This window comes from Microtus pennsylvanicus, chromosome 17 (genome assembly GCF_037038515.1).
Source record: "Microtus pennsylvanicus isolate mMicPen1 chromosome 17, mMicPen1.hap1, whole genome shotgun sequence".
In the NCBI taxonomy this organism is placed as follows: domain Eukaryota; kingdom Metazoa; phylum Chordata; class Mammalia; order Rodentia; family Cricetidae; genus Microtus; species Microtus pennsylvanicus.
Genome location: NC_134595.1, coordinates 12765060 through 12790242, shown reverse-complemented (window position 1 = coordinate 12790242; position 25183 = coordinate 12765060). Strand labels below are relative to the sequence as shown.

General features: G+C 43.3%; 2 protein-coding genes across 2 annotated transcripts in view; both read left to right on the top strand.

Annotated features, from left to right (window-relative positions):
- The window catches only part of LOC142836859 (uncharacterized), a 309196-nt gene extending 284230 nt beyond the window's left edge, over positions 1-24966 (top strand). Inside the window, 6 exon segments of the mRNA XM_075951512.1 lie at positions 11858-11865; positions 13693-14821; positions 14823-14917; positions 15169-15243; positions 23811-23817; positions 24081-24966. Of these exon segments, the coding sequence (XP_075807627.1) occupies positions 11858-11865; positions 13693-14821; positions 14823-14917; positions 15169-15243; positions 23811-23817; positions 24081-24810 (2044 nt within the window). The 3' untranslated portion in view covers positions 24811-24966.
- Positions 21176-23410, top strand: LOC142837115 (zinc finger protein 431-like). The gene is made up of 3 exons (XM_075952091.1): positions 21176-21313; positions 23019-23145; positions 23346-23410. The coding sequence occupies exons 1-3, from the start codon at positions 21176-21178 to the stop codon at positions 23408-23410; spliced, it is 330 nt and encodes a 109-aa protein (XP_075808206.1).
- Positions 24967-25183: the final 217 nt, after the last annotated feature.

The window sequence follows — 25183 nt, the reverse complement described above, 5'->3', positions numbered from 1 at the left end:
TCACTGGGTAAGGCAGGCAGGGAAACTGGCATGGGTAAGACGTAGAAGGTAACTATAGGTGCAGCTGGAAGCTTCAGGCTATGGACGGGCTGGGAAGAAGCCAGGGAAAAGTAGGCAAGAGGGAAGGGGTAGACCAGAAAGACCAGGACAAGGAACATAAGACCAAGGAGGAGGTGGCTATGGCCTGTGAAGGATATCTGTAGCCTAAACCAGGGCTTGCATTGGAGGCTGTTTTAGTTAGGGTCTCTTTTCTGCAACAAAACACCATGACCAAAAAGCAAATTGGGGAGGAAAAGGTTAATCTGGCTTACACTTCCACTTTACTGTCCATCACTAAGGGAACTCAGGACAGGAACTCAAACAAGGCAGGATCCTGACAGCAGGAGCTGATACAGAAGCCATGGATGGGTGCTGCTTACTGGCTTGCTTCCCTTGGCTTACTCTGCCTGTTTTTTTAGAGAATTCTGGATAAGCAGTCCAGAGATGGTACCACCCACAATGGGCTGGACCCTCCTCTATTGATCACTAATTGAAAATGTGCCTTAGAGCTGGATTTCATGGAGGCATTTCCCCTTACTTTCCAATGACTCTTCACTTTTGTCGAGTTGACACACATAACCATCCAGTACAGAGTCACACAAAAGCATGTTTTTCCTTGTTGTTTGTTTGCAATGCTGGGGACTAAACCCACAGCCTTGAACCTGCAAGGCAAACTGTACCTATGACCTATACTCCCAGCCTTTCTTGATTTTTTGCTTGTTTATAGTGAGGAGTGGTGGGCTGCATTCCTGCCCGGCTCCCGCATGGTTAGCTTTACACCCAAAATAACAACACACAAATTGTATTCTTTTAAACACTGCTTGGCCCATTATATCTAGCCTCTTCTTGGCTAAGTCTCATAACTTGCTTAACCAATTTCTAATAATCTGTGTAACACCATGAGGTGGTGGCTTACCGGGAAGGATTCTAGCCTACGCCCATCTTGGGCCAGAGCTCATGATGACTGCCTGAGGTGTCTGCCTCATTGCCTTCTTCCCAGCATTCTGTTCTGTCTACTCCACTAATTTTCTGCCCTATCAGGCCAAGCAGTTTCTTTATTAATTAACCAATGAAAGCAACAGATAGACAGATGACTCTCCTTCATCACTTGTTTGATTAGCTTTGATTTTTTTTCTTTAAATAGGATCTCTCCCTTGATAGCCCAGGTTGGCCTGAAACTTACTGCTTGGATCGGCCTGACTGGGGAACTCCAGCTCTCCCTGCCTCAGCCTCCCAAATGCTAGGATTATAGGCATAGTTTAAGCATATTCCCACACAGCCATCTCAGAAACAGTTCTGAAGCATGAAGATAGCATCCATGAGCAAGGTTTCAGAAGCAGTCTCTGCCTCTTTGAATCTCCATGTACCCACTACAAGGTGGCCCAAAGGAGAACGGACTTACTAAGGAGACATGCATATAGGCTGGCGATGGATTGTAAGTGGGAGCCTACTGCCCACAGGACTGAAAATGTGGGTACAGGCCTGCAATCAAGGGCTCAGAGAAAAGGGGAGTGGGAAGGGAGGCAGGAGAAGCATGTCAGGTCCCAAAGATCAGGATCGAGGTGGGCACAGCTGAGAGGTACCAGAGAAGTAGATCCTTGCCTGTCTTGTTCGTGTGACCTTAGGCAGGCCACCATGGGCCTTCTGGTTTCTCAGCATCATTTTTAAAATAAAACTATGGGTTACTGTGTAAGGGATCAAGTTCTTGTGTGTAGCTTCACCCCAGAGTTGTGTTGTAGGAGGCCACTTGTTCACTCTCAGGTGCCCAGACCATGAAATAACCACACAGAAACTATATTAATTAAATCACTGCTTGGCCAATCACTTAAGCGCATTGCTAGTTAACTCTTACATCTTTGGTTTACCCATTTCTATTATTTTATATTTTACCACGAGGCTCATAGCCTACCAGAAAGGTTCAGGCTGGCAGCTAGCATCTTTCTCCTCCTCTGTATTCTGTTAAGCCATTGGTCTAATAAAGCAGCTTCTTTATTAACGAATGGCAATAAAACATATTCACAGCATACATCACCTCCCACGTCAGAGTTGTGGGTCTACAGCTCTGTCTTCCAAACCAGGGAACAGGCACTTTCCAAAGCTGTCCCTGCCACAGCACACTCCAGTTAGCCACACTGGCAGCCCATTTACTAGCTGAGGACACAGATGTGTCTACCTAGAACCACACAAGAGCAAATGTACCTCGTGGCTGGACCTCTCTCGCCCAAATCATCTGTGTCTCCAAAACTTAAACTCATCCTGAATTTAAACTCCATGGACAAGAAAAGACCAAGACTCTTTTCTGTAAGGCAGGAACCCCTGCCAGTTCCAGGCTCCTACCCGTGTTTACTACAGGATTTACAGACTGCAATAACCATCGAACACCCTATTATCCTGCAGCCTAATTAATATCACAGATAGTTACAGTCTGCTCACTGCAGCTTATGTTCCTCTGCGGAGGCCCTGAAAGCCACTTGGGCCCCATTCCAGGAGCTTTTTATGGTGGCAGCCCCTCCTTGGCTGGGTTGAGTCGGACATAAGCATAGCACTAAATAATGAAGACAAAGGGGCTCAGGGGCAGCTGGAGTAGTGTTGCGGGAGGTCCTCCCACTCCTCCAGCCTATTGCTGCTGAGATACCAGCCCATTGGGGCGTGGTCTCTCTCCCTTTAAAAAAGCGGCCACTTCCCTCTCCTCTCTCTCTTCACTTCCTGCTCCGCTGGCCACTAGACTCCCTTCCTGGTTGCGCAGAGGGCTGCCAGTGATCTGTAAGTTTTTTCCCCTTTAAATAAATACCACCCTATTAATCATAATTCCAAACTGGTGTGGCATTGTTTATGACTTACGCCTTCAGAGTAGAGCTGCTCGAGCTGAGCCTGGAGTCCTGGGTCAGCTCAGTGCTATGCTGGCTCTTTCCTTTCCATTGCAGAGGCTCGGCTGCCCCTCAAAACACATGTGGCCATGTTCCAAGGCTTCCCTATCTGGCAAAGAAAGGAAGTGCTTATCCCCCACATCCTACTAGGTCTGCACATCTGCCTTCTCTCCCTTCCTCATGCCAGCCTTCCTTTTGTCATTTGGCTCAGATGAAGCTGCTGAGGTGATCAGGGTTGCCAGAGTCTTGAACCAACCAGGGTGACTGGTCACCTTACTTCAGTCACACTAGATTCATCTTGGTTCCAGACATGAGCCTGCGAGGTCTTCCTGCCATGGGACCTATGCCTTCACCTGTTCGGACTGCAATCACAAAAGGACCACAGATCTGATAGCTAACAAAAGACTTTTGCATGACTCTGGATGCTGGCGTGTCCAAAATCAAAGTTTCGAAAGATTTGATACTAAGTAAGGCCCCATTCTTTAAGATAACTATCTGGCTGAGACCTCACTTGGCCAATGGTCAATGTGGTCTCTACAGACTCTTTCAAAAAGACACAGTGCTTGCCAATCATGTGCTTACGAATCTTTCAATAAGACACAGTGCTCACCAATAGTGACCCAATCTCTCCTAAAGGCCCTACCCCATCCCTCCTTTGTTGTTGCTGTTTGGTTTTGAGACAGGGTTTTGCAATGGAACTCTGACTAGACTTGTAACTTATTAAGCAATCCAAGATGACCCCAAACTCCTGTCAAACCTCCTGCATCAGCTGGGATTCCAGGTAGTAAATTACCACAAGCAACAAAGTCTCTTAACACCATCTGTTAGACTGGGTCTTAAAAGTCCCTCATGGACTCATGGGTTTGATTACCCAGTTCCCAGGTGGAAAGGTGCCATTTTGGGAGATCTGAGATCTGAGCTTTATAGCCTGACTTTGGTTCCATCTTGTGCTGTCTGTACCCAGATCTGCACCATGTGAAGAAACAGCCACAAGCACCCACCACAAAGACCACGCTGCCCCATCCCCCACTATATTGTCTGAAGTACTTCAACTCGTGAGCTAAAACAATGCATCCCTCCCTTTAAGCATTTCTGTCAGATATTCTTGTCACAATCATGTAACCAGGCACCTGTCACATTTGGGGTTGTGACTTTTGAAGGAACACAAGTATTCAGTGTTCAGCAGTCTGTCTAGCTTCTGTCAGGGCCTTAAAGGGATGGATGCTGGGGGTCACCTAAAAAGGGGTCACTCTAAAAGAGAGCCCTTGTCCCCTTGTCTTGGAAACTGACCTTCCATGTCTGATCTATCCTCATGCATGGGCGAAGGGTGAGCCTTGCAGCAACTGCCCATTCAGCCTCCTCTATTCTCATATGGCACTCACAGAAAAGTGTGGGGCTGGCCTCTCTCAGGAAGAACACATGTCCTGCTCAAGCCTGTATGTTAGAATCGCTGGGGAGCCCAGAACAATACCAATTTCAAGCATCATTGTGTCTCCAAATTTAAACCAGAACCCCTGGGGCATGGACTCTAAAATCTACATTCTTTCAACTTCATAAATCATTGACCTCTGCAAGCCTGCAGTGTGGACATGTTTGTAATCCCAAAGCTTGACAGACTGAGACAGGAAGAGCATGCATTCAAGGCCAGCCTGGGCTACATAGTGAGGTGGCATTTCTAAAACTAAAGCCTGGGAATGCGGCAAGATTCTGGGTTCCACCCCTAGCACAGAAGAAGAAGGAGAAGGAGGAGAGGAAGACTATGAGGAAGAGGAAGGAAATGGGGTTCAGCTCACATAGATACTCATTAAATTTTCTCTGTCTTGGTTTTTGTTTTGCTATCGTAAGTATGTCCACTAAGTCCCCAAGATAACCACAGACATACCACACACTGGGGGCATAGACAGGCACAGAGGCCCGTCCTACCAAAGGCAAGATTGCAAGGGTTTAGATGCATAATGATATGCCATGATATGTTATAGACTTTGAACTCAAAAAAAAATCTACCATTCTTAGGGATTAGCACAAAGGCCTCTGTGCAAGTGTTTGGTGAAAGTCCACAAAGCTGGTGTGATCAGGCACTAGTAGGTCACTTCAAAGGCCATCAGTTCTTCACAGAAGTTTCAGTGACCACACAACCAGGATCTGTCTGTAGTAAATAGGAGCGGTGGGGCTGCGTCCCCAGCACCCTGGCCGCCTGGCTAGCTTATGCTCCGAAATAACAACACACAAACTGTATTCTTTTAAACACTGCTTGGCCCATTTCTATCTAGCCTCTTCTAGGCTAATTCTCGCACCTGCACTAGCCCATTTCTAATCATCTGTGTAGCCCACGAGGTGGCTTACCAGGGAGATTCTAGCCTACATCCATCCTGGGTCGGAGCTTCATCGCCTGTGCCTCAGAGAGCACACAGATGATTAGAAATGGGCTAAATTAATATGTGAGAATTAGCCTAGAAGAGGCTAGATAGGAATGGGCCAAGCAGTGTTTAAAGGAATACAGTGTCCATGTAATTATTTTGGGTAAAGCTAGCCGGGTGGTGGGAAGCACCCCACCGCTCCTATTACTACACTGTATGTAATTCCAGTTCCAGGGCATCCAACACACTTTTCTTACCTCTATTTATTCTTGCATACACATGGCACACATAAATTCATGCAGGCATAAATGAAACACACAAATAATAAACAAAGCTTTAAAAAAGATAGGGGCAATAATTTTTTTAAGAAATTAGATAGACAATGTGATGAAATATCAGAGTGGGGCCAGGTGGTGGTGGCACACACCTTTAATCCCAGCACTCAGGAGGCAGAGCTAGACCAATCTCTGTGGGTTTGAGGCCAACCTGTTCCAGGAGAACCATGACTGCTACACAGAAAAAACCCTGTCTCAAAAAAAAAAGACAAAGAAAGGAAAGAAGAAAAGGATGAAAGGAAGGAGGGAGGGAAGAAGGGAGGAAGGAAGAAAGGAAGGAAGGAGGGAAGGAAGGGAGGAAGAAAGGAGGGAGGGAAGGAAGAAAAAGAGACATAAGAATGTCAGAGCACCCTCTCAGTCTGTACCCCCACTATCACAGCCACATTTACAGGCTGTGGAGGTCTCTGTGCAAGCTCAGTCACCACTCACCACCATCCAAATGTCTGGTGTAAACCAGTCATGGCCAGCCTAGACTGCCTGCCAGGGATTAGCTTTAAAATGGCCATGTGACCCTCTCTTGAAAAATGAGAGCAGGTGTAGCAATTTTTAGCATTGTGTGTCCAAACTTTCCTGGTCCCTTTGTGCTTGAGTGGGGCCATAACACCCTAGCTGATGCCATGAGCAGAAGCCATGTGTGTCATTTCAAAACAACGGCATTTGGAGGCCAGTGGGAGACTCACCAGGGCTATGTTCCCTTTGCTCTTCCACCGACAAGGTTCTAGATTGCACTGGTCCTTCAGTGGGGTCTCTGAGTGACCTGAGGAAGAATGAGCCCCTGTGATTGCTAGTATTCACTGTGAACTCAACAGGGTCTAGAGTCACCTAGGAGATGAGCCTGCCATCATACCTGGGAAGGATTATTTCATCCCTGGGATGGACAGTAAAGAATTGCATTGATTAAGTTCTCTGAAGCGGGAAGACTCACACTTAAGTGGGTAGCTCCACTCTCTGGCCTTGGGTAAAGGACGTATAAAAATGAGAACGCTGGCAGAGCACAAGCATTCATCACTGATTCTCACTTGTGACTGTCTTAGGATCCTGCTACCGTGACGTCAGACCATGATGGACTGCCCCCTTGAACTGTGAGCCAAAATATACCTTTTTATCTTACGCCGCTTCTTTCAGAGTATTATCTTATAACAGCAGGAAGCGAGACTAAGACCCAGCATAACAAGCAACAGAGCAAAGCAGATTTATTTGCAGTCACCAAGGCTTTAGGACATTTTGTTACTGATCTATAACCTAGTTTATCCTGACTATTACAAACCAGGAGAGCAATAGAGTGACCCCTTTGTTTCTAAAAGTAAGACATAGAACAGGAACTTGTACATAAATCATCCTCTAAGGAGTGTCAAGTCAGGATGAGAAACCCAAAGGTGCTGTTTTTTGGAGGAGGACATGACTACTAAAGTATTAGCAGTCATGTCCTCCTCCTTTTATTTCATTTTTCATTCAGTCTGCGTGTATTACCTTACTTGTATGTGTGTCTGATGCTTGCAGATGCCAGAAGGAAGCAGCAGATTCCCTAGAGTTTAATGATGGTTGTAAGTTACCATGATATGGATGCTGTGAATTTAACCCCTGTGCTCTGCCACAGCAGCCAGTTCTCTTAGCCATCTCTCTAGTCCCTTATAAGTCACTTTCTAGGAGTCTTCAAGGTATGAGACAATATGGAAATTGAAGAACCAAATTCCTTCATTTTGTCCTCCGCCTTCATCTTGTGTCTTGCATAAGCTATTTCCCATAAAACATCCCAGTTTTTGACTAGGGGCAAAAGTAACAGGGTAGCCATCTGGAAAGTACACATAACCGTAGAATATGACAAGCAACAGGCAAGGTTTGAAAATAAAATTTCTGAAAAGTCCCTTGACATGAGCCAATCAGTATTGAACCTGTTACCCCACACTCTGCTAATGTAACTTTTCTGGGCCTTTCCTTTAAATAATGCTCTCTAAAATGGTGGGGTACCCCCTCTTAGTGCTGCTGCTGCTGCTGATGATGATGGTGATGATGATGATGTGCTGAGGAGGTGCCTGCCAGCTTGTAATGTGCACACAATAAACATTGCTTTTCCATTTCAGTGAGTCAGTCTCTCTGGTAGCCTTTTGGGGTCCACAGACTGGGCATAACAGAAATTAAAAAAAAAGAAAGAAAAGAAACATTGCAGCCAATAGTCTTTGTGTGTGTTTTTAGTTTGACATTAAAAATGCAGACCCCGGCATTAGGACTAAGAACTTCTGTTCACCCAGTGCTGCCTTGTTATCCAGGTATGGCAACACAGGTCTGTAACGGCAGCACCCAGGAGACTGAAACAGGAGGACTGTAGGTTAAGGCCAGCCTGAGCTAAATGGTGAGCCAAATAAGGAATAGGTAAACAACAACAAAAACTTCTTTGCTAGACTCAGTAGTACAGGTCTGCAACCCCATCCACTTGGAAGGCTGTGGCAGGAGGATTACAGGTTCAGGGTAAGCCTGGGTTACTTCTTGAGCCCTTTGCTTCTTATAAAAATAGAACATAAGGCTGGAGATATGGCTCAACAATTAACAGTACACACAGAGAAGCTCACAGCCAACTGTGACTCCGGGGGTCCCAATACCCTTTCCTGGTCTCTGTGTGTGCCAGGTACACACGTGGTGCATGCACACAGGCAAAACACTCACACACATAAAATAAATAAATCTTTTAACGTGGATATTTTTATTAACGTGTATATTAATAAAAACAAAAATCAGAAAAGACTCTTACTGCCCTAAATTAGGGAAAAGACATCACATAATAAGACAAATATTGCATATATATTAGTAATGTATACACCAATAATTCTTATTCAGGTGTACTTTTGAAATTTTCACAATAAGGAAAAAACAGACAATAGAAAAATGGACAAAAGGTCCAAATAGATAATAATCAATGGCATTAATCACTGAGGAAACCCTTATTAGCAAGATACTACTTAGGACCGACAGAAATAGCTAAAATGAAAATAGAAACAATGCCAGGCCTAGAAAAAAATTGAAGCAGACAGAAGCCTTATACAAAACTCCTCAGGAAAAAGCAATGGAAAGTTTTGTGGGCTTCACCATCCTGCCTGGCCTCTCTGCAGCATCTCTCTCCCCTTGGGGTGGTACAGGATGCTGTGGAATGAGAGGGCTTTCTGACCTACTGGGGGACAAAGGTATGCTGTGAGATTTCATCAAGAGACTCTCCCAACAAAGAGTGGGTCCCACTACAATATTTTCATAAATGTATATCATGTCTCTTAATTATATCCAACCCATTATCCCTACTTGTCCCTCATAGCCATCCCATCCCCTTCCTGTTCACAGAGTCCATCTCCTACATCCGTTTCTTATTGTTGTTATCTTTTAAACCTAGACCCTTCATATGACAGTAGCTGGTTTATGGCAAGGTAAATATATAAATAAATAATTACTTGGGGGGGGGGCTGGAGAGATGGCTCAGAGGTTAAGAGCATTGCCTGCTCTTCCAAAGGTCCTGAGTTCAATTCCAAGCAACCACATGGTGGCTCACAACCATCTGTAATGAGGTCTGGTGCCCTCTTCTGGCCTTCAGGCATACACACAGACAGAATATTGTATACATAATAAATAAATAAATAAATATTTAAAAAAATAATAATTACTTGGGAATTATTAGTTAAGCAATGAGACTTGATTGGCCCTGGCTGCTGCCTCATAAGGCCACTCCTGGGGTGCAGGGATGAATTTGGTCCCCATGAGTGCCTCAGATCAGTCCAGAATGTAATTAGATGATTACTCCCTGGAGTGAATGCAAGATGAGCATTCCCAGAATGGTCCTACCACAGGAGTGAAAATCCTCAGACACCAAGGGCCTGCCGCTCACTGCCTAGACAAGTGGCAAATGCCAACGGGGGATGCCAGGCCTGATCTGTCCTCTATGCACCTGTCCTCAGATGCCTGCTCTATGGGAGCCCATGGGTGGCCATCTAGATGAACAGAGGTTCATCAAATGAAGAAAAAACAAAAAAAGAAAAGCAAAAAGAAAAAGAAAAGTAGCTGCGATGGGAGAGATAGAGAGTAAATTAGATTAGCCCTGGTTGAACTCCTGGGGACTAGAAGACTAGAATGGGGAGGAGCCTGGCCAAAAGGTTTACGTTTTTACTCCTAGCACTCAGGAGGCAGAGACAGGCAGAATTCTTTGAGTTCAATGCCAAGCTGTACTACATAAGGAGTCCCAGGCCAGCCAGGACTGCATAGTGAGACCCTGTCTTGAAAGAAAACAAAACAACACAGAAAAGACTGTCGGGGAAGAACTGCTACTATCAGAATCAGGAAGGAGCAGCTGTGCAGAAAACAGAGGTTAAGCCTTTGCTGAGCCTAAAGCATGTGTTTCGCAGATGACATTTGGAGAGACTAAGCACAGATTTATAATAAAGAATTGAAGTATATAAGTGGTTTAAAAGCTTCTGTGATCTAGTACTCTTTTTCTGTGGCACCTCTGCTTCTGGGATTGGACCATATTCCTCCAAGGTGCCTGCCTGTTCTAGTTTGATTTTTCTGTGGCTGAGCTGGGCACCGTTACCAAAAGCAACACTAGAGCTCACAGTCCCAGGTTATAGCCTATCACTGAGGGAAGTCAGGGCCGGGACATACACGCACAGGGGAGTGCTGCTTTCCGGCGTACCCACTGACTCAGACTCAGCTAGAATTTTTATGTACTCAGCACCTGCCTACCGATGGTGCTGCCCATAGTGGGCTGGACTCTCTTTTATCAATCGTCAGTCATGACAGTTTCTTACAGACATGGTCACAGACCAATCTGACAGAGGCAATCTTTCAACTCAAGTTCCCCTTTCCCAGGTAACTAGGTTGTATTAAATGGATAACGAAAGCTAACAGAACTGTGGCCAGTTCACATTGCTGGCAAGGGACGCGGGCTGTTAGCAGGAGGCCCCTCCTTCTCCCAAATGGGCCTCTCTATAAAACTCCTTGGAATTGTCACAGCAAAGAAATTATCTCACCCCAGAGCCAAGAGAGCAAGGCGAGAGCCAAGGGGACTTTTGTGACCTCACCTTAAAAGCCACACCCTTTTGTCTTTTGTGTCAGCAGGGTACAGGTCTTCCAGAGGACCAGGAAACTACAGGACTGCTCCAAACTGTCTGTAACTCCAGTTCCAGGGGACCTGATACCTTCTCCTGGACTCTAAAAGCCCCATGAATACACATGATACATAGACAGACAGACATCCAAGCAAGAGCACCCATACACATAAGAAAAATATTTTAAAGTCACACCCTGTCACTTCCACATTATCCCTCAGGTTACATGAGCAACTCTCATTGGGTGTGAAAGGGAACTATCCATTATAATGGTGGCCATAGGGCACACAATAAAATACAATAAATTCTTCTCACAAGTTGAAGCCACCACCCATTCGCCCTTACAGAGGCAATCACAAAGCGGCAGTAATTTTTAAACCATTTACTTCTTGATTTTATTTTTCAGGGTTGTGTACATGCCACAGCATGCATGTAGGGGTCAGAGGACAACTTTCAAGAGTTGATTCTCTCCTCCCACCACGTGAGTTCCCAGGATCAGACTAAGGTCCTCAGGCTTGGCAGCAAGCACCTTTACCCACTGAGCCATCTGGCAAGCTCCCAGGAGTATCTTTTAGACACACACGCACAACTGCATTCACCCCTAAGTACAACTTTGCACTCCAGGTCTTGGAAGTAAGTCTTCCAAGTAACTGTTCAGTAACAAGTTCAGACCGCAGTAACGGACCCTTCTTTTTTGCTGCAGGGGGGCCCTTCCTATTGGTGCCCGCATGCCATAAGTCAGTTCACCCTCCCCATGGGCGGGGGATTGGAATGCTTCCAGCTGTCTAGCACAAGCAACATTGCCCTAGATTAACTAGTGCTTATAACCTTTTGCACAGGAGTAAGAATATTTAATGGCAAATTCCGAGAAGTGGACCAGCTAGCAGGAGGACCTGCTTGATTTTTTTCCCCTGTGATTCATGTTGCCCTTCACAAATGTTTCTTGTAACAACTGATGCTCCCTCCCAGCAAAGAGTAGGCAATGCGCTAGGCGGTCTGGGAAGCCATTAAGTCATTTAAAATGGAATATCATTCATCCCTATAGTCTGGTTGTTTTTGTAGGCTACTCCAGCCACTTTTTTAAGAAAGAAAAAAGTGTGTGTGTGTGTGTGTGTGTGTGTGTGTGTGTGTGTGTGTGTGCACGCGCGCATGCACATGTGCACAGGTACCCAAAAGAGTACAGGACGTCCTGGAACTGGAGTTATATGTGGTTGTGAGCTGCCTGGTATGTGTGCTGGCAACTGAACTCTGGTCCTCTGGAAAAACAGCAGCAAGCGCTCTTAAGTCCATCTCTCCAGTCCTCCTGGCACGCTCCTCCCTCAGCCCTCCTTCTTCTATACCTGTGGTTCTTAACCTTCCGAATGATGCGACCCTGTCTTCTTAGGATTTCTATTGCTGTGAAGAGACACTGTGACCACAGCAACTGTTTATGAAGGAAAACATTTTGTTGGGGTGGAGGCGCTTACAGTTCAGAGGTTCAGTCAATTATCATCAAGGTGGGACATGGTGGTGTGCAGGCAGACACACTGGAGACGTAGGTGAGAGTCCTACAGCTTGCAGGCAACAGGAAGTAGTTTCAGACACTGGTTGGTATAGGTTCAGAACCTCTGATTGGCTGACATTTGTCTAGGGGTGTCCTGGTGAAAAGCGGTGTGTGTGTGTGTGCTGGCAGGTGATCCTATCCACAATGGATGGAATGTTAGGAATTTCCTTTGGATGGTCTGCTCCTGGGTGGTGCCTTGGTAGTCTCAGTTTGTGGTCTTCCTTGGAACCAGGATAAACTACTGAGATTCAGGCCTCTATTGAGCTTGTCATGGCTGGTCCTACAGTCTTAAGCACTGAATCATCACTCACATCCTAAAATCTGTCCTCTCAACTACTGCAACTGAAATCTTTCCAAAATGTTCCACATTCTCACAGCTTTGAGAGTCAGTATTACTTGGCTGGAAGCATCACCTCAGCTCCCTGGTACCCCTGTATACAAAGAGTTTAGATTGTTTAGTTGGGGAGCTTCACCCCAGCAACCATCTTGAAATGTTGGGTGGAAAGTTCCATTTCAAAGTTCCCTCCCCTGGGAGTTGCCTCAGTCCAAACTCCACCTCCGAGAAAGCCTGCCAAATGGTGAGCCCTCCCCAAGGAGGGCCAAGACCACTCCCACAGGCTATTTAAACTGCCTGCCCGAGAACAAACACGTGGTCTCCCCTTTTCCCTCTTTGGTGGTCGTTCTGGTCCTCCTATCCCTGCCTCCGTGTTTTCCTGGGGGCCACCTGAGAGCGCTGGCACCCATTAAACCTGGGCCTCTTTTAATTCAGTCTGATTTGGTCTGATTGGGATTATTGCATCAGCGGAGAGTTTTGTCGGTCTGAAAATACTTAACATTTGGAGGCTCCACGAGGGAGAGGGCTATTTTTCCCACTGGCCCAGGGCTACGTGTTGGAAAATGCCCTTCTCACCCATGCTTTTTGCCAGTCTAAGATTGACTTTGTCTGGGTGAGTTCCCCTTTCTCAAGTACGTGCCGCTAGGCATATGTTTATGTTTGTCGTTTGTGGGGGAGTCTGTGGAAGTCACAGTCCATGCCAGATGCCGGACCCCACAAGTGGCGAGGTAGTCCTCGCTGAGGTGGGATTGCATGGGTAGAGACATCTGCCCATGCATTTCTCATGCCCCTCTGTTTTTGACTCAAGAGTCTTATCATGGTGGATGCATTGTGATAGGCACTGGGTTCCAAGATTTGGTAGAGACTTGTAAAATGGGCTCTTACAATTCCAAGCCAGATCCTCTATTGCCCCTGGGCTGCCTTCTACAAAATCTTTATAAATAGGGACTATCCGATACCATCTGTCCCAAATGGCTAATCTCTCTACACACTAAGATCTGGCCTCAACATGACCTTGATAATAGCCACCAGATAATAGCCACCAGAGGGAACTCTTGAATTTTCCATCCTCTGGGACCTTGAAAATATTTGCCAGCGTGGGGATAAGTAGAAAGAACACCCAAATTTCTGTGGAGAGAAGCCCTATGAATGTAATCAGTGTGGTAAAGCCTTTGCACAACACGGTCATCTACAAATTCATGAAAGAAGCCATACTGGAGAGAAGCCCTATGAATGTAATCAGTGTGGTAAAGCCTTTGCTAATCACAGTAGTCTCCAAACACATAAAAGAACCCATACTGGAGAGAAACCCTATGAATGCAATCACTGTGGTAAATCCTTTGCACAGCACAGTTCTCTAAAAAGCCATGAAAGAACCCATACTGGAGAAAAACCCTATGAATGTAATCAGTGTGGTAAAGCCTTTGCTTGTCACAGTAATCTCCTAACTCATAAAAGAAGTCATACTGGAGAGAAACCCTATGAATGTAATCAGTGTGGTAGAGCCTTTGCACAACACAGTCTTCTTCAAAGGCATAAAAGAAGCCATGCTAGAGAGAAACCCTATGAATGTAATCAGTGTGGTAAAGCCTTTGCTCATCACACTCATCTAAAAATTCATGAAAGAACCCATACTGGAGAGAAACCCTATGCATGTAATCATTGTGGTAAAGCCTTTGCACAATACAGTAATCTACAAACGCATGAAAGAAGCCATACTGGAGAGAAACCCTATGAATGTAATCAGTGTGGCAAAGCCTTTTCATGCCACAGTTATCTACAAAGACATGAAAGGAGCCATACTGGAGAGAAACCGTATGAATGTAATCAGTGTGGTAAAGCCTTTGCACGCCACAGTTATCTACAAAGTCATGAAAGGAGCCATACTGGAGAGAAACCCTATGAATGTAATCAGTGTGGTAGAGCCTTTGCACAACACAGTCATCTTCAAAGGCATAAAAGAAGCCATGCTAGAGAGAAACCCTATGAATGTAATCAGTGTGGTAGAGCCTTTGTACGACAGAGTCATCTACAGTTTCATGAAAGGAGCCATACTGGAGAGAAACTCTATGAATGTAATCACTGTGGTAAAGCCTTTACACATCACAGTAATCTACGAAGACATAAAAGAAGCCATACTGGAGAGAAACCCTATAAATGTAATCGATGTGGTAAAGCCTTTGCACATAACAGTGATCTACAAAGACTTAAAAGCACCCATACTGGAGAGAAACCCTATGAATGTAATCACTGTGGTAACGCCTTTGCATGCCACAGATCATCAAAGGCATAAAAGAAGCCATACTGGAGTGAAGCCCTATGAATGTAACCAGAGTGGTAGAACCTTTGCTCATCACAGTAGTCCCCAAAGACATAAAAAAAACCCATACTGGAGAGAAACCCTTTGAATGTAATCAGTGTTGTAAAGCCTTTACATGTCAAGGTAGTCTCCGAAAACATAAAAGCAACCCATACCGTACAGAAACATTATGACTGTAATTAGTGTGGTAAGGCTTTGTTTATCACAGTCATCTTCAAAGACATGAACTAACACATTCTGGAGAGAAACCCTATGAATGTAATGAGTGTGGTAAAGCCTTTTCACTTCACAGTACACTAAATGCATGAAAGATCACACACTGGACATAAACCCTATGAATGTAATCAGTGTGGTAAAGCATTTGCATGTATGAATAATCTAAATCATGAGAAAATTCATATTGCAGAGTAATCCTATAAATGTTTTCAGTGTGATCAAATTTTGTACTTTATATAAGAGTAAAACTTTTTGTATGCAACAATCTGTTAAAATCTTTGTATAATACAATAGATATTGAGTACCTGAAAAAGATACTGAGGACTTCTTATTATAAAGTATTTGGTAAGATCTTTAGCCAAAACACTTATAATCAGCTACACAGTGATTTGGGATTCCCCTCTGTATGCTGTGAATGTATTTTGTTAACATTGTTTAATAAAGAAGCTGCTGTGTCTGTTATGGTTTTGGTCCCTTTAAGAGACAAGCCACACCCACTCTCCTCCCCATCTGCTGACGCAGGCTGATCTTCAGCTTCTGGCCTGAGCTTGTTCTCTTTTCCATCTTGCTCTCGGAAAGGCAGCTTCGCTTCTGCCTCTCTCCCCACTTCTCTGCTTCCCCCCTTCTCTGTCTCTTTCTCCTCTTCTCTCTCTCTCTCTCTCTCTCTCTCTCTCTCTCTCTCTCTCTCTCCCTCTCTCTCTGTCCCCCCTTCACCCTTCTTCCTCCATAACCCCCTGAATAAACATTCTACCTCATCCTGCATGTCTTGTCTATCCATGTTTCTGTCTTCTGCCTGCCCGCCCGCCATGTGTCTCCCTGCCTGGGACCAGCCATTGCTCAGGGACCAGCAGTCGTCTCTGCCTGGGGCCCACTGCCTGCTGCCATATGGCCAGCCACCACTGCTCTGAGACCAGCAGCTGTCTCTGCCTGGGACTGGCTATTCCAGGGCCCACTGCCTGCCACCACATGACCCGCCACCACTGCTCAGGCCATCGCGGGACCAGCAGCCATTTCTGCCTGGGACTGGCTGCTCCCAGAGCCAGCTGCCTGCCACCACATGGCCCGCTACCACCATTTGGGACCTATAGCATTTCTGCTGCCTACTGCCGCGGGGATCTTGCAGCATTTTTAAAAAAAAACAACAGTGTCTATGGGAGGGCAGAATAGAGCAAGACAGAAATTCCACACAGAGACAGAGGAGAAAAGAAAGTGTAGTCAGACTCCATGTATCTGCTGAAGAAGACAGATGCCCTGGAAACTTACTGGAAAATCACAAGTCTTGTGGTAAAATACAAAATAATAGGAACGGGTTAATTAAAGATGTCAGAGTTAGTTAATAAGAATCCTGAGCTAGCTGGGCTGTGGTGGCGTACACCTTTAATCCTTGCACTTGGGAGGCAGAGGCAGGTGGATATCTGTGAGTTCGAGTCCAGCCTGTTCTAAAAGAGGTAGTTCTAGTACAGGATCCAAAGCCACAGAGAAACCCTGTCTCAAAAAACCAAAAAAAAAAAAATTCTGAGCTAATAGGCCAAGCAGTGTTTTAATTAATAGATATTCTATGTGATTATTACAGTCTAGGCAGCCAGGAATGAACAAGAATCCTCTGCCTATAACACAAGACTATTTCTTCTATAGAAATAAATTTGCAGCGTTAACAATCGTTTCAAGCATTATGCCCTTTTTATACGGTTTTTATTTAGAAACTCATGGTAAAAATGAATATATGAAGCTCTTTGTATAGGGTAAATGGGCCAGCCAAAGAAACACATCCTGACCCTGAAACTAGAGCCAGTGAAGTACATAATTTTGACTCTGAAACTGAATTCAAAGAAATATATCCTGACTCCAAAATCAAGACAAAGAAACATACTTTGTTCCTGAATCCAGAGCCAATGAAAGAAACACCTGACCCTGAAACCAGTCTCAAAAGGTTTTTAAGGGGTAAGTGAAATAACACACTTTGACTCTGAAACAAAAGCCAAAGATACACACTCTATTCTTGATCAACTGAGCACAAAACCAGCTAATCCCTAAACTGGAGATCTACCAACCCCTGAGCATGCAATTCAGCCAATCTCTGCATTGTTCAAGATTAGAGATGAACATCGAACCAATTCCCACCCTGAGAATCTTCTCCCTGGGAAAACTCTGTCCCTACGAGTCCTATATAAGTTCTGTTCCCATTCAGTTGGCATCTGCCCATTTCTGTCCTAGCAGAGGCAGCCCCTCTCCTGGATTCTTCCCTTCCAAATAAATTTCTTGAATGAGTTTTGGGTGAAGAACTTTCACTGGAGTGATAAGAAACTGTCGTGGATTAGAACATAGAAGCTTTGATCACCTCTGCTGGCAAACTCTCTTAAAGAAAGAGGGCAGAAGTAGCAATGCTTCACCAGAGACTGGAACATTTCAGCAACAGTTTCCCATTAACTCCAGTGAAGCAGAGAAGTAACAATGTGGGCTGAAGCTGAGAAATTCACCTCTGTATTAGGAAACTCCCTAGTGTGTTGGAACAGAGAAGCATTGGAAACCTCTGCTAGGAAACTCCCTTAGAAAAGTGGAGCAGAACAGCAATAGACATCTCTGCTTTGAAGCTCTCTTAACAGAATGAAACAGGGCCCATATGTGATGCCTTTCTTGGAGAGGAACAGTATATCCTGCATGAAGAACCTCTACCACTGGACAACAGCCTCGGGTATAGCTGGACTTTACAATAGTCAGTATGTATCAGGGACCATCTTTGACAAGTATACCACTTACCAGGGTAGGGGCATGGGGAATCGAAAAAACAAGTAAAGAGAATGAAGACCCAAGTGAGAAGAATGAAGCCGAAGCATAGGATAAGGAGGGAGTTCCAGTGAATACTGTAAGTCGGCCTGCATTTAATTTTCCATATACTTTTATACCCCGATACAACAGGGGGAAGAAGCAAAAGACTGCTTTAACGTGATGCATAGGACAAATAAATCAGTTCCTTGCTTCAATACTTTGAGCCATCAAGTCCATAATTATTGAGAAAAACATTCTGTTATTCAGGCAGTGAATCCACCCTAGACTAAGTATCCTAAAGGCAGTCATTCCCTAGGTCAACCTCTTAATTCAAAAGGAGAAGTATGTTTGAATTCTCTCACTTCCTTCAAGGGGGAATAGATTTACCTGTATGGGCCCTCTTATAGTCCAAAACACAAGACAACCACACCTTAGGTCAGGGCGTGTGACCACACCTGGTAACAACTTTGGCAACCTCAAACTCTGACCTTCAGGTGGATTTGGACCTCCACAAGGATACCTTTTCTCCTCATAGCTGTAGGTATCCAGTGCACTTTCCCTTCACAGCTGTAGGCAAGGCCTGACTCTAACAGTCAGGGTACCTTTTTTTCAGAGGTCTAGGTATCAGCAGACCTTGCTTCTACACCTTCAGTTATAGCCAGACTTCTCACCAGTCAGTTAGGAGTTAGGGTTAGGGGTGTTAGGGTTTAGGGTTAGCAGTTAGGCTTAGGCAATTGGATGTTTTTCTATGTATGTATAGTGGTATGGACTGGCATCTGGTCTCTTAGAGTGTTAAGCACATCTGTTCAGGCCCTTCTGACTTTTAGAGTCTCCCTTGAGAAGTCACATATAATTCTAGTATGTCTGCCTTCCTATGTTACTCGTTTTTTTCCTTTGCATCTTTTAATATTCATTTTTTTCTTTATTATTATTAGTGTCAAGGATAATTTTTTTTCTGGCCCAATCTATTTGGTGTTTTGTATGCTTCTTGTTCCTTTATTGGCTTCTCCTTTAAGTTATGGACATTTTCTTCTAGAATTTTGTTAAAAATAATTTCTCAGCCTTTGAGCTGGAATTCTTATCCTTCCTCTATCCCTATTATTCATAGGTTTTATCTTTTCATAGAGTCTGATTTCCTGGATTTTTTTCAGGAAACATTGAGGTTTAATATTTAAAATAACCATTTCTTCTTTTGTGTCTTCAACACTTGAGATTCTTCTATCTCTTGTGATCTGTTTGTGAAGCTTGACTCTATACTTCTTATCTGAATTCTTTTTTTTTTTTTTGTTTTTTGTTTTTCGAGGCAGGGTTTCTCTGTGGTTTTGGAGCCTGTCCTGGAACTAGCTCTTGTAGACCAGGCTGGTCTCGAACTCACAGAGATCTGCCTGCCTCTGCCTCCTGAGTGCTGGGATTAAAGGCGTGCACCACCACCACCTGAATTCTTTAATTTTTCATTTCTAGTATATCCTCAATTTGGAGCATCTCTATTGATCCTATTTCCCTTTTCAGGGCTTTAACAGTTCTTTACATTTGCTTTCCACTATCTCTTTGCATTTTACTGGATTTCTTTAAGGGATATGTTAGTTTTTTCTTTAAGAACCTCTATCTTCATCTGGATGGTTTTCAGGTCATTGTCTTGTGCTTGAAGTATATTGGAATATTCAGAACCTGCTGTTTTGGAGGATAGCTGAACTCTTACGTAGTCATATTCCTCTGAGTCTTATTGTGTTTTTATACTGGAATAAAAGAATCCGCGATTAGGATGACAGGAGATATAGATGTTGATTTATGGGTTTGACTTTGTTTGCTGGGTGTTTCTTTCCCTGGTTTTTATTTTCTTTATGGATTTTTGGAACGTATGATACCTGTATGTTGCCTGTTAGGAAATTTTCGTTGAAGCTGATAGCTGTAGTCACTAGGGATTTTAGGCAAACTGATTTCTGTGAATTCAAGGCTAGCCTGGTGTACACAGTGAATTCCACTTCAGTCATTGCTTCAAAGATAGATGCTGACAGAGGGGCCAAAAAAATAAAATAAATAAAAATATACTTGCTTTTAATTTAGCTTACTTAGTTTCCCTAATCATGAAACATTGAGAGAAAAATAATTCAGTAGCTTTATCTGTAAACTCTCATAAATAAGATATTTCCTGTTTGGCTAGTGTAAAAATTAATACCTTCCGGTATCCCTAAGGAGGATATAATCAATTAAGAAGTAATACATGCTTTATGGATTCATCAGACTATTAAGAGCCTTGATAGTAAATGATTTCTATTTAATGTATTAAGTGATTAAATACAAATCTGCTTTGTTTCCAAAAGACTTAACTGACTAAAATGCTGTATTTACAATGTTTTGCCTTTAATACAGTTTTTTGGTGCATAGTATTATTTATTTATTTTATTTTTTTTTTAAGACAGAGTTTCTCTGTGTAGCTTTGGAGCCTGTCCAGGAACTAGCTCTGTAGACTAGGCTGGTCTTGAGCTCACAGAGATCCACCTGTCTCTGCCTCCAGAGTGCTGGGATTAAAGGCATGTGCCACCACTGCCCAATTTTTTTTTGTTTGTTTGTGTGTTTTGTTTTGTTGTCATACTACTTTTAAATCAAACTTTCTTTTTGCAAAAATGAAAATCAGAACCTGTTGCCCAGAGCTGGCCTGTTGTATCACTAGCTCAAAACACCCAAACTGGCAGAATTCCGTTTCCTTTTGTTGATTTCAAAGCAAAACCAGGATAGTATCTCAGAAATCAGCTCTCAGCACCCAGAAGTAAGTCAAAGTTGAGGTTTGGTCTGTTTCTAGGTGGGATGGTTGGAGGCCCTCACCTCATCCTGTAGGCTGCCTTAGAAAAACAAAGGGCCTGGAGACAGCATTGGCCTTGACAGACCGGACTTCCCTCCTACGAGGTCAGTTCAGGAAAGCCTCCATCACCGCTTCTCCAGCTTCCTGTAGTCAGGGCTTCAGGTGCAAGTTCGATTTACTGAAATTTAAAACTCTGCAGGGGTGGGACAGATGGGTTGCTTTGTGCATGCAGTCATTAGGGAGAGTCTCCTGCCACTCAGGAAGCACCACCCAATCAGGGCCTCAGGTGTACCAACCACTCAGAATGGGCGGAAGGAGGGCTCTTCCGTCCGCCTGCTTGGCTTGGCTCTGTGGCTGAACGCGTGTGAGCTGGCGGGTGTGCTGCGCTGTGAGTGGGCGAATGGAAGCAGCATCATGGTGAGCGGGGTCCACCGTCCACAGGCGGGGATAAGCGGCCGGCTGCCCAGGGGGAGCAGATGTGGTGGGTCCTCTCCCTGCTTGGATGACAATGCGCCCCATGCGGTCCTTGCAACTCCTGGTGCCAGGACTGCACCCTCCGAATCCATTGGCTCTGCATCTGCTCAGAGCACTGGCTGCAGTGGATTGTGTGTTGATAAATTTTTGTGGTTTAGCTGACCTTGCTATCGCGCCTGTGGTGCCTTTGCTCTCTCTGTGTAATGCAAGTTTCTAAACCACGAGAGCCCTAGATTCTTCTAGAAAGTTTTCACTTGGGATTTAACACCTACTGTACATTGGGAGTTAATGTTCTGGAGGTTGTAATGTCTGTGTGTAATTAATTTATTTATAGTAATATATTTGCATATAGATACCAGCCACATTTGTTAGTAACTGCATACTGAGTGTTCTTGGCTCATTTGACTGTGTTTTTATTTCTACATTTGCTATTATAGGCAGCTGATCTTTTTATTCTTTCCCAAATTGTACCGTCTTTACTGTAGTTGTATGAGAAGTTTTGAAGTTGGGGTCACTATATTTACTATTTATTCACTAACTAGTTGACCTTATTTTTCTGTCCATATTACCTTTTGATTTTAGTTTTCTGTTATTGATAAAATAAATTGTTAGAATTTTATATTCAAATTATTTTTTCCCTGTTTTTGTTTGTTTTTTGAATGAGGGTTTCTCTGTGTAGCCCTGGCTGTCCTGGAACTCACTCTGTAGTCCAGGCTGGCCTCAAACTTAGATCTGCCTGCCTATGCCCCCTGAGTGCTGAGATTAAAAAATGTGTAGCACCATGCCCAGTTTTATAGTCCAGATTCTTAAATGACATAATATTGAGGCTTTCTATCTACAGCCATAGAATTTCCATCTTTTTATAGTGTTTCTTAATTTTTTAAATTATAAATTTATAGTTCTGGTCTATTGATATTTTTATATTTTTATATATTTCTGGCCATTTTATCCATGGTGACATATAAGAGGCACTCTATTTATGTGTGGGGGTGTTTTGCTTGCATGTATGTATGTTCACACATGTTGGGTACCTCATAAGCCTCATGGCCTGCAGGAAAATTATCTGCCAGGCAAAGAATAAAACTCAAGTCAACAACTTTTGCAGGTACTCGGGTAATAACTTCTTTCATCTATCCCCAGGGTTTATTTTCCCTACACGTTGAAACAAAGTAGGACTTTAGAAAAAGGCTTCTACATGACAATTATCCCAACAAAGCTTCAGGTATAGCTATGTGGGAACTCTCTAGCAATGTAGCAAAGCACCTGTGGCCTTTAGAGTAAGAATGGGTTCTATTGGGTGGTAAACCAAGCTCAGGGCAAGGATCTAAGGAAGAAGGATTTGTAATAAGCATAAGTATTCTTCTATTGATGAAGAATGTAAAGTACATGGGACCTCTTTCATAAGGATGGGTTCTATTCACTGTAAGATTGAGCTCAGGATAAGCGCCTAAAAAATGTTCTGGATGTTGTGGGATTCAGGAAGGCTGGCTCTGTAGAACAGATCACCAAGAGCTAATTCCAGGACAACTAGGACTGTTAAGCAGAAAAACCTTGTCTTGAAAAAAAAACAATTTTTTCATTGGTTTTATTGTTCTTCTCACTACTGTTGATCTCTCTATATCTCTCTATATCTGACTCTCTATATCTCTCTATATCTGTTAGTAGGCAGTCCTTTTTCAATGGCACAGTCAGTGGCCTAGACATGAGAAGGTGATCCTCCATTTCAGTTTCCTTCTAAAATGAATTGGTGGTTACATCACAGACTCTCTGTCATGAAATAAGTGCGTGAAGCTCACTGGATTATGTAGATGCAATGTCAATGAAATACACATTTGTGATCCTGCCGATCTCACCCATCTGTTACACACGTGTACGGGACATTTTAGGACTCAGTGACCTTTCAGGATGTGCTTGTGAACTTCACTCAGGAAGAGTGGACTTTGCTGGACAATTCCCAGAAGAGTCTATACAAAGATGTGATGCTGGAGACCTGCAGGAACCTCACTGCTGTAGGTAAGAATGTGAGTTTTCATCTGCTTTCTAAATTAGGGGGCAAGTGTTTCTTGGTTACCAGTGCTCTACTGTAAATTATGCTGTGTAAAAGGAAGTACATGGTGAGGAATTCAGGAATGGTGACAAGGTTCACTGAAGTTTGAAACTTAAATTTTTCAAAATTACCAACAATGTCATAAATTTTCTGGTTTATATTTTAGGCTACCAATGGGAAGACTACAATAGTGAAGAACCTTGTCAAAGTTCTAGAAGAAATGGAAGGTAATTCTCATGTGAAAGCTGGTACCAAGGTCCCTTTGAAGAAATTTTAACGTCCCCTGGTAATTTCAGGACAATCAACAGAAAAAAACAAGCACAGCTTTAAATGTATTGATGATTATTATATTTTCACAAAGCTTTATTGTTCAGTGTAAAGTAGCTGTTTGGTGTTTCTAATACATTTCACTAAGAAACAACACTAGGACCCTGGTATTAAAATATCACTTTTAGCTATGAAGGATTTATCATCCTTCAGTAGGCATATCATATATTTCTCTAGATACAAGCCACTTGAGCATACAGAATATGGAAATATGCAATGTACCTCTTTTTCTCTAAGAACAGTTCAAAGACTTATAGGGGCCCCAACTATGAATAGACCTGGTGAATGTGATACATGTTTACAGTTAATTGGTTTTCAACCTTCATTGGAAATAAATCAGGAAAGTAACACTGGAAAAAAAGCCCTATGAATACAAGCAGTGTGGAAAGCCTCCAGTTTGTCCTGGTTCATTTGGTACAGGCAGAGTGGTTCACACTATAGGATAACGTTACACATGTGATCAGTGTGGTAAATCTCTGTGTTCTTCCAGTTCTCTTCAAAGGCATGAAAAAAGTCATATTAGAAAGAAACTCCATGAATCTAATCGATGTGGTAAAGCCTTTGCATCTCAGAGTCAACTTCAAAGGCATAAAAGCATTCATCCTGGCAAGAAACCCTATGAATGTAATCAATGTGGTAAAGCCTTTGTGAGTAACAATCACCTTCAAAGGCATGGAAGAGTTCATACTGGTGAGAAACCTTATGAGTGTACTCAATGTGGTAAAGCCTTTACATGTCCCAGCAGTCTTGCAAATCATGAAAGCCGTCATACTGGAGAGAAACCATATAAATGCAATCATTGTGGTAAAGCTTTTGCAAGCCGTGCTGATCTCCGAGGGCATGAAAGATTTCATACTTTAGAAAAGCCCTATAGATGCAATTATTGTGGTAAAGCTTTTGCATATCCTAGTAATCTTCAATATCATGAAAGAATTCATACAGGAGAGAAACCATATGATTGCAATCATTGTAGTAAAGCTTTTGCATGTCGCAGAGATCTCCTAAGGCACAAAAGAATTCATACTGGAGAGAAACCCTATGAGTGTGATCAGTGTGGTAAAGCCTTTGCAAATCGCAGTCATCTTCAAAGACATAAAAACATTCATACTGGAAAAATACCCTATGAATGTAATCATTGTGGTAAAGCTTTTCCGTATCGTAGTCAACTTCAAATTCATAAAAGAAGTCATACTGGAAAAGAACTTTACAAGTGTAATCACTGTGGTAAATCCTTTCTATGTCCCAATATTCTTCAAAGGCATACAAGAATTCATACTGGAGAGAAAAAAACGCTATCAGTGTGAGCCTATGTGGTGAACACTCTGTATGTTACAATAATTTTCAAATACCACTAATTATGTCATACTGGAAAGTAACTCTGGAACTGTAATTAGTGTGCTGAAATTTTTTATGTCACAGTGGCCTTGGAGAGCATGGAAGATGCCATACTGGAGCGAAAGTTTAAATGTGAACAATGAAGTAAGGCTTTCACAAGTCACAGTCATTTTCAACGATGGAGTGCAACCATATGAACGTAAATGGTGTGCATAGCAAACTCCATTTCAGATACTCATACAGCAGAAGAACTTAAGGATGTGTATAGTTCCCTTTCTTTTGCTGAGATTTAAAAAATGCATTCCTAAGGTAACTTATTGAAGACTTTATTTGGGTTATGGT

Excerpts from the sequence above, each read along its gene's own strand:
- LOC142837115 (XM_075952091.1), top strand. The coding sequence starts at position 21,176 with ATGCGGTCCTTGCAACTCCTGGTGCCAGGACTGCACCCTCCGAATCCA. Across the intron at positions 21,314-23,018 it reads ACCTTGCTATCGCGCCTGTG|GACTCAGTGACCTTTCAGGA; the intron begins GTGCCTTTGCTC and ends GGGACATTTTAG. Across the intron at positions 23,146-23,345 it reads CAGGAACCTCACTGCTGTAG|GCTACCAATGGGAAGACTAC; the intron begins GTAAGAATGTGA and ends TTTATATTTTAG.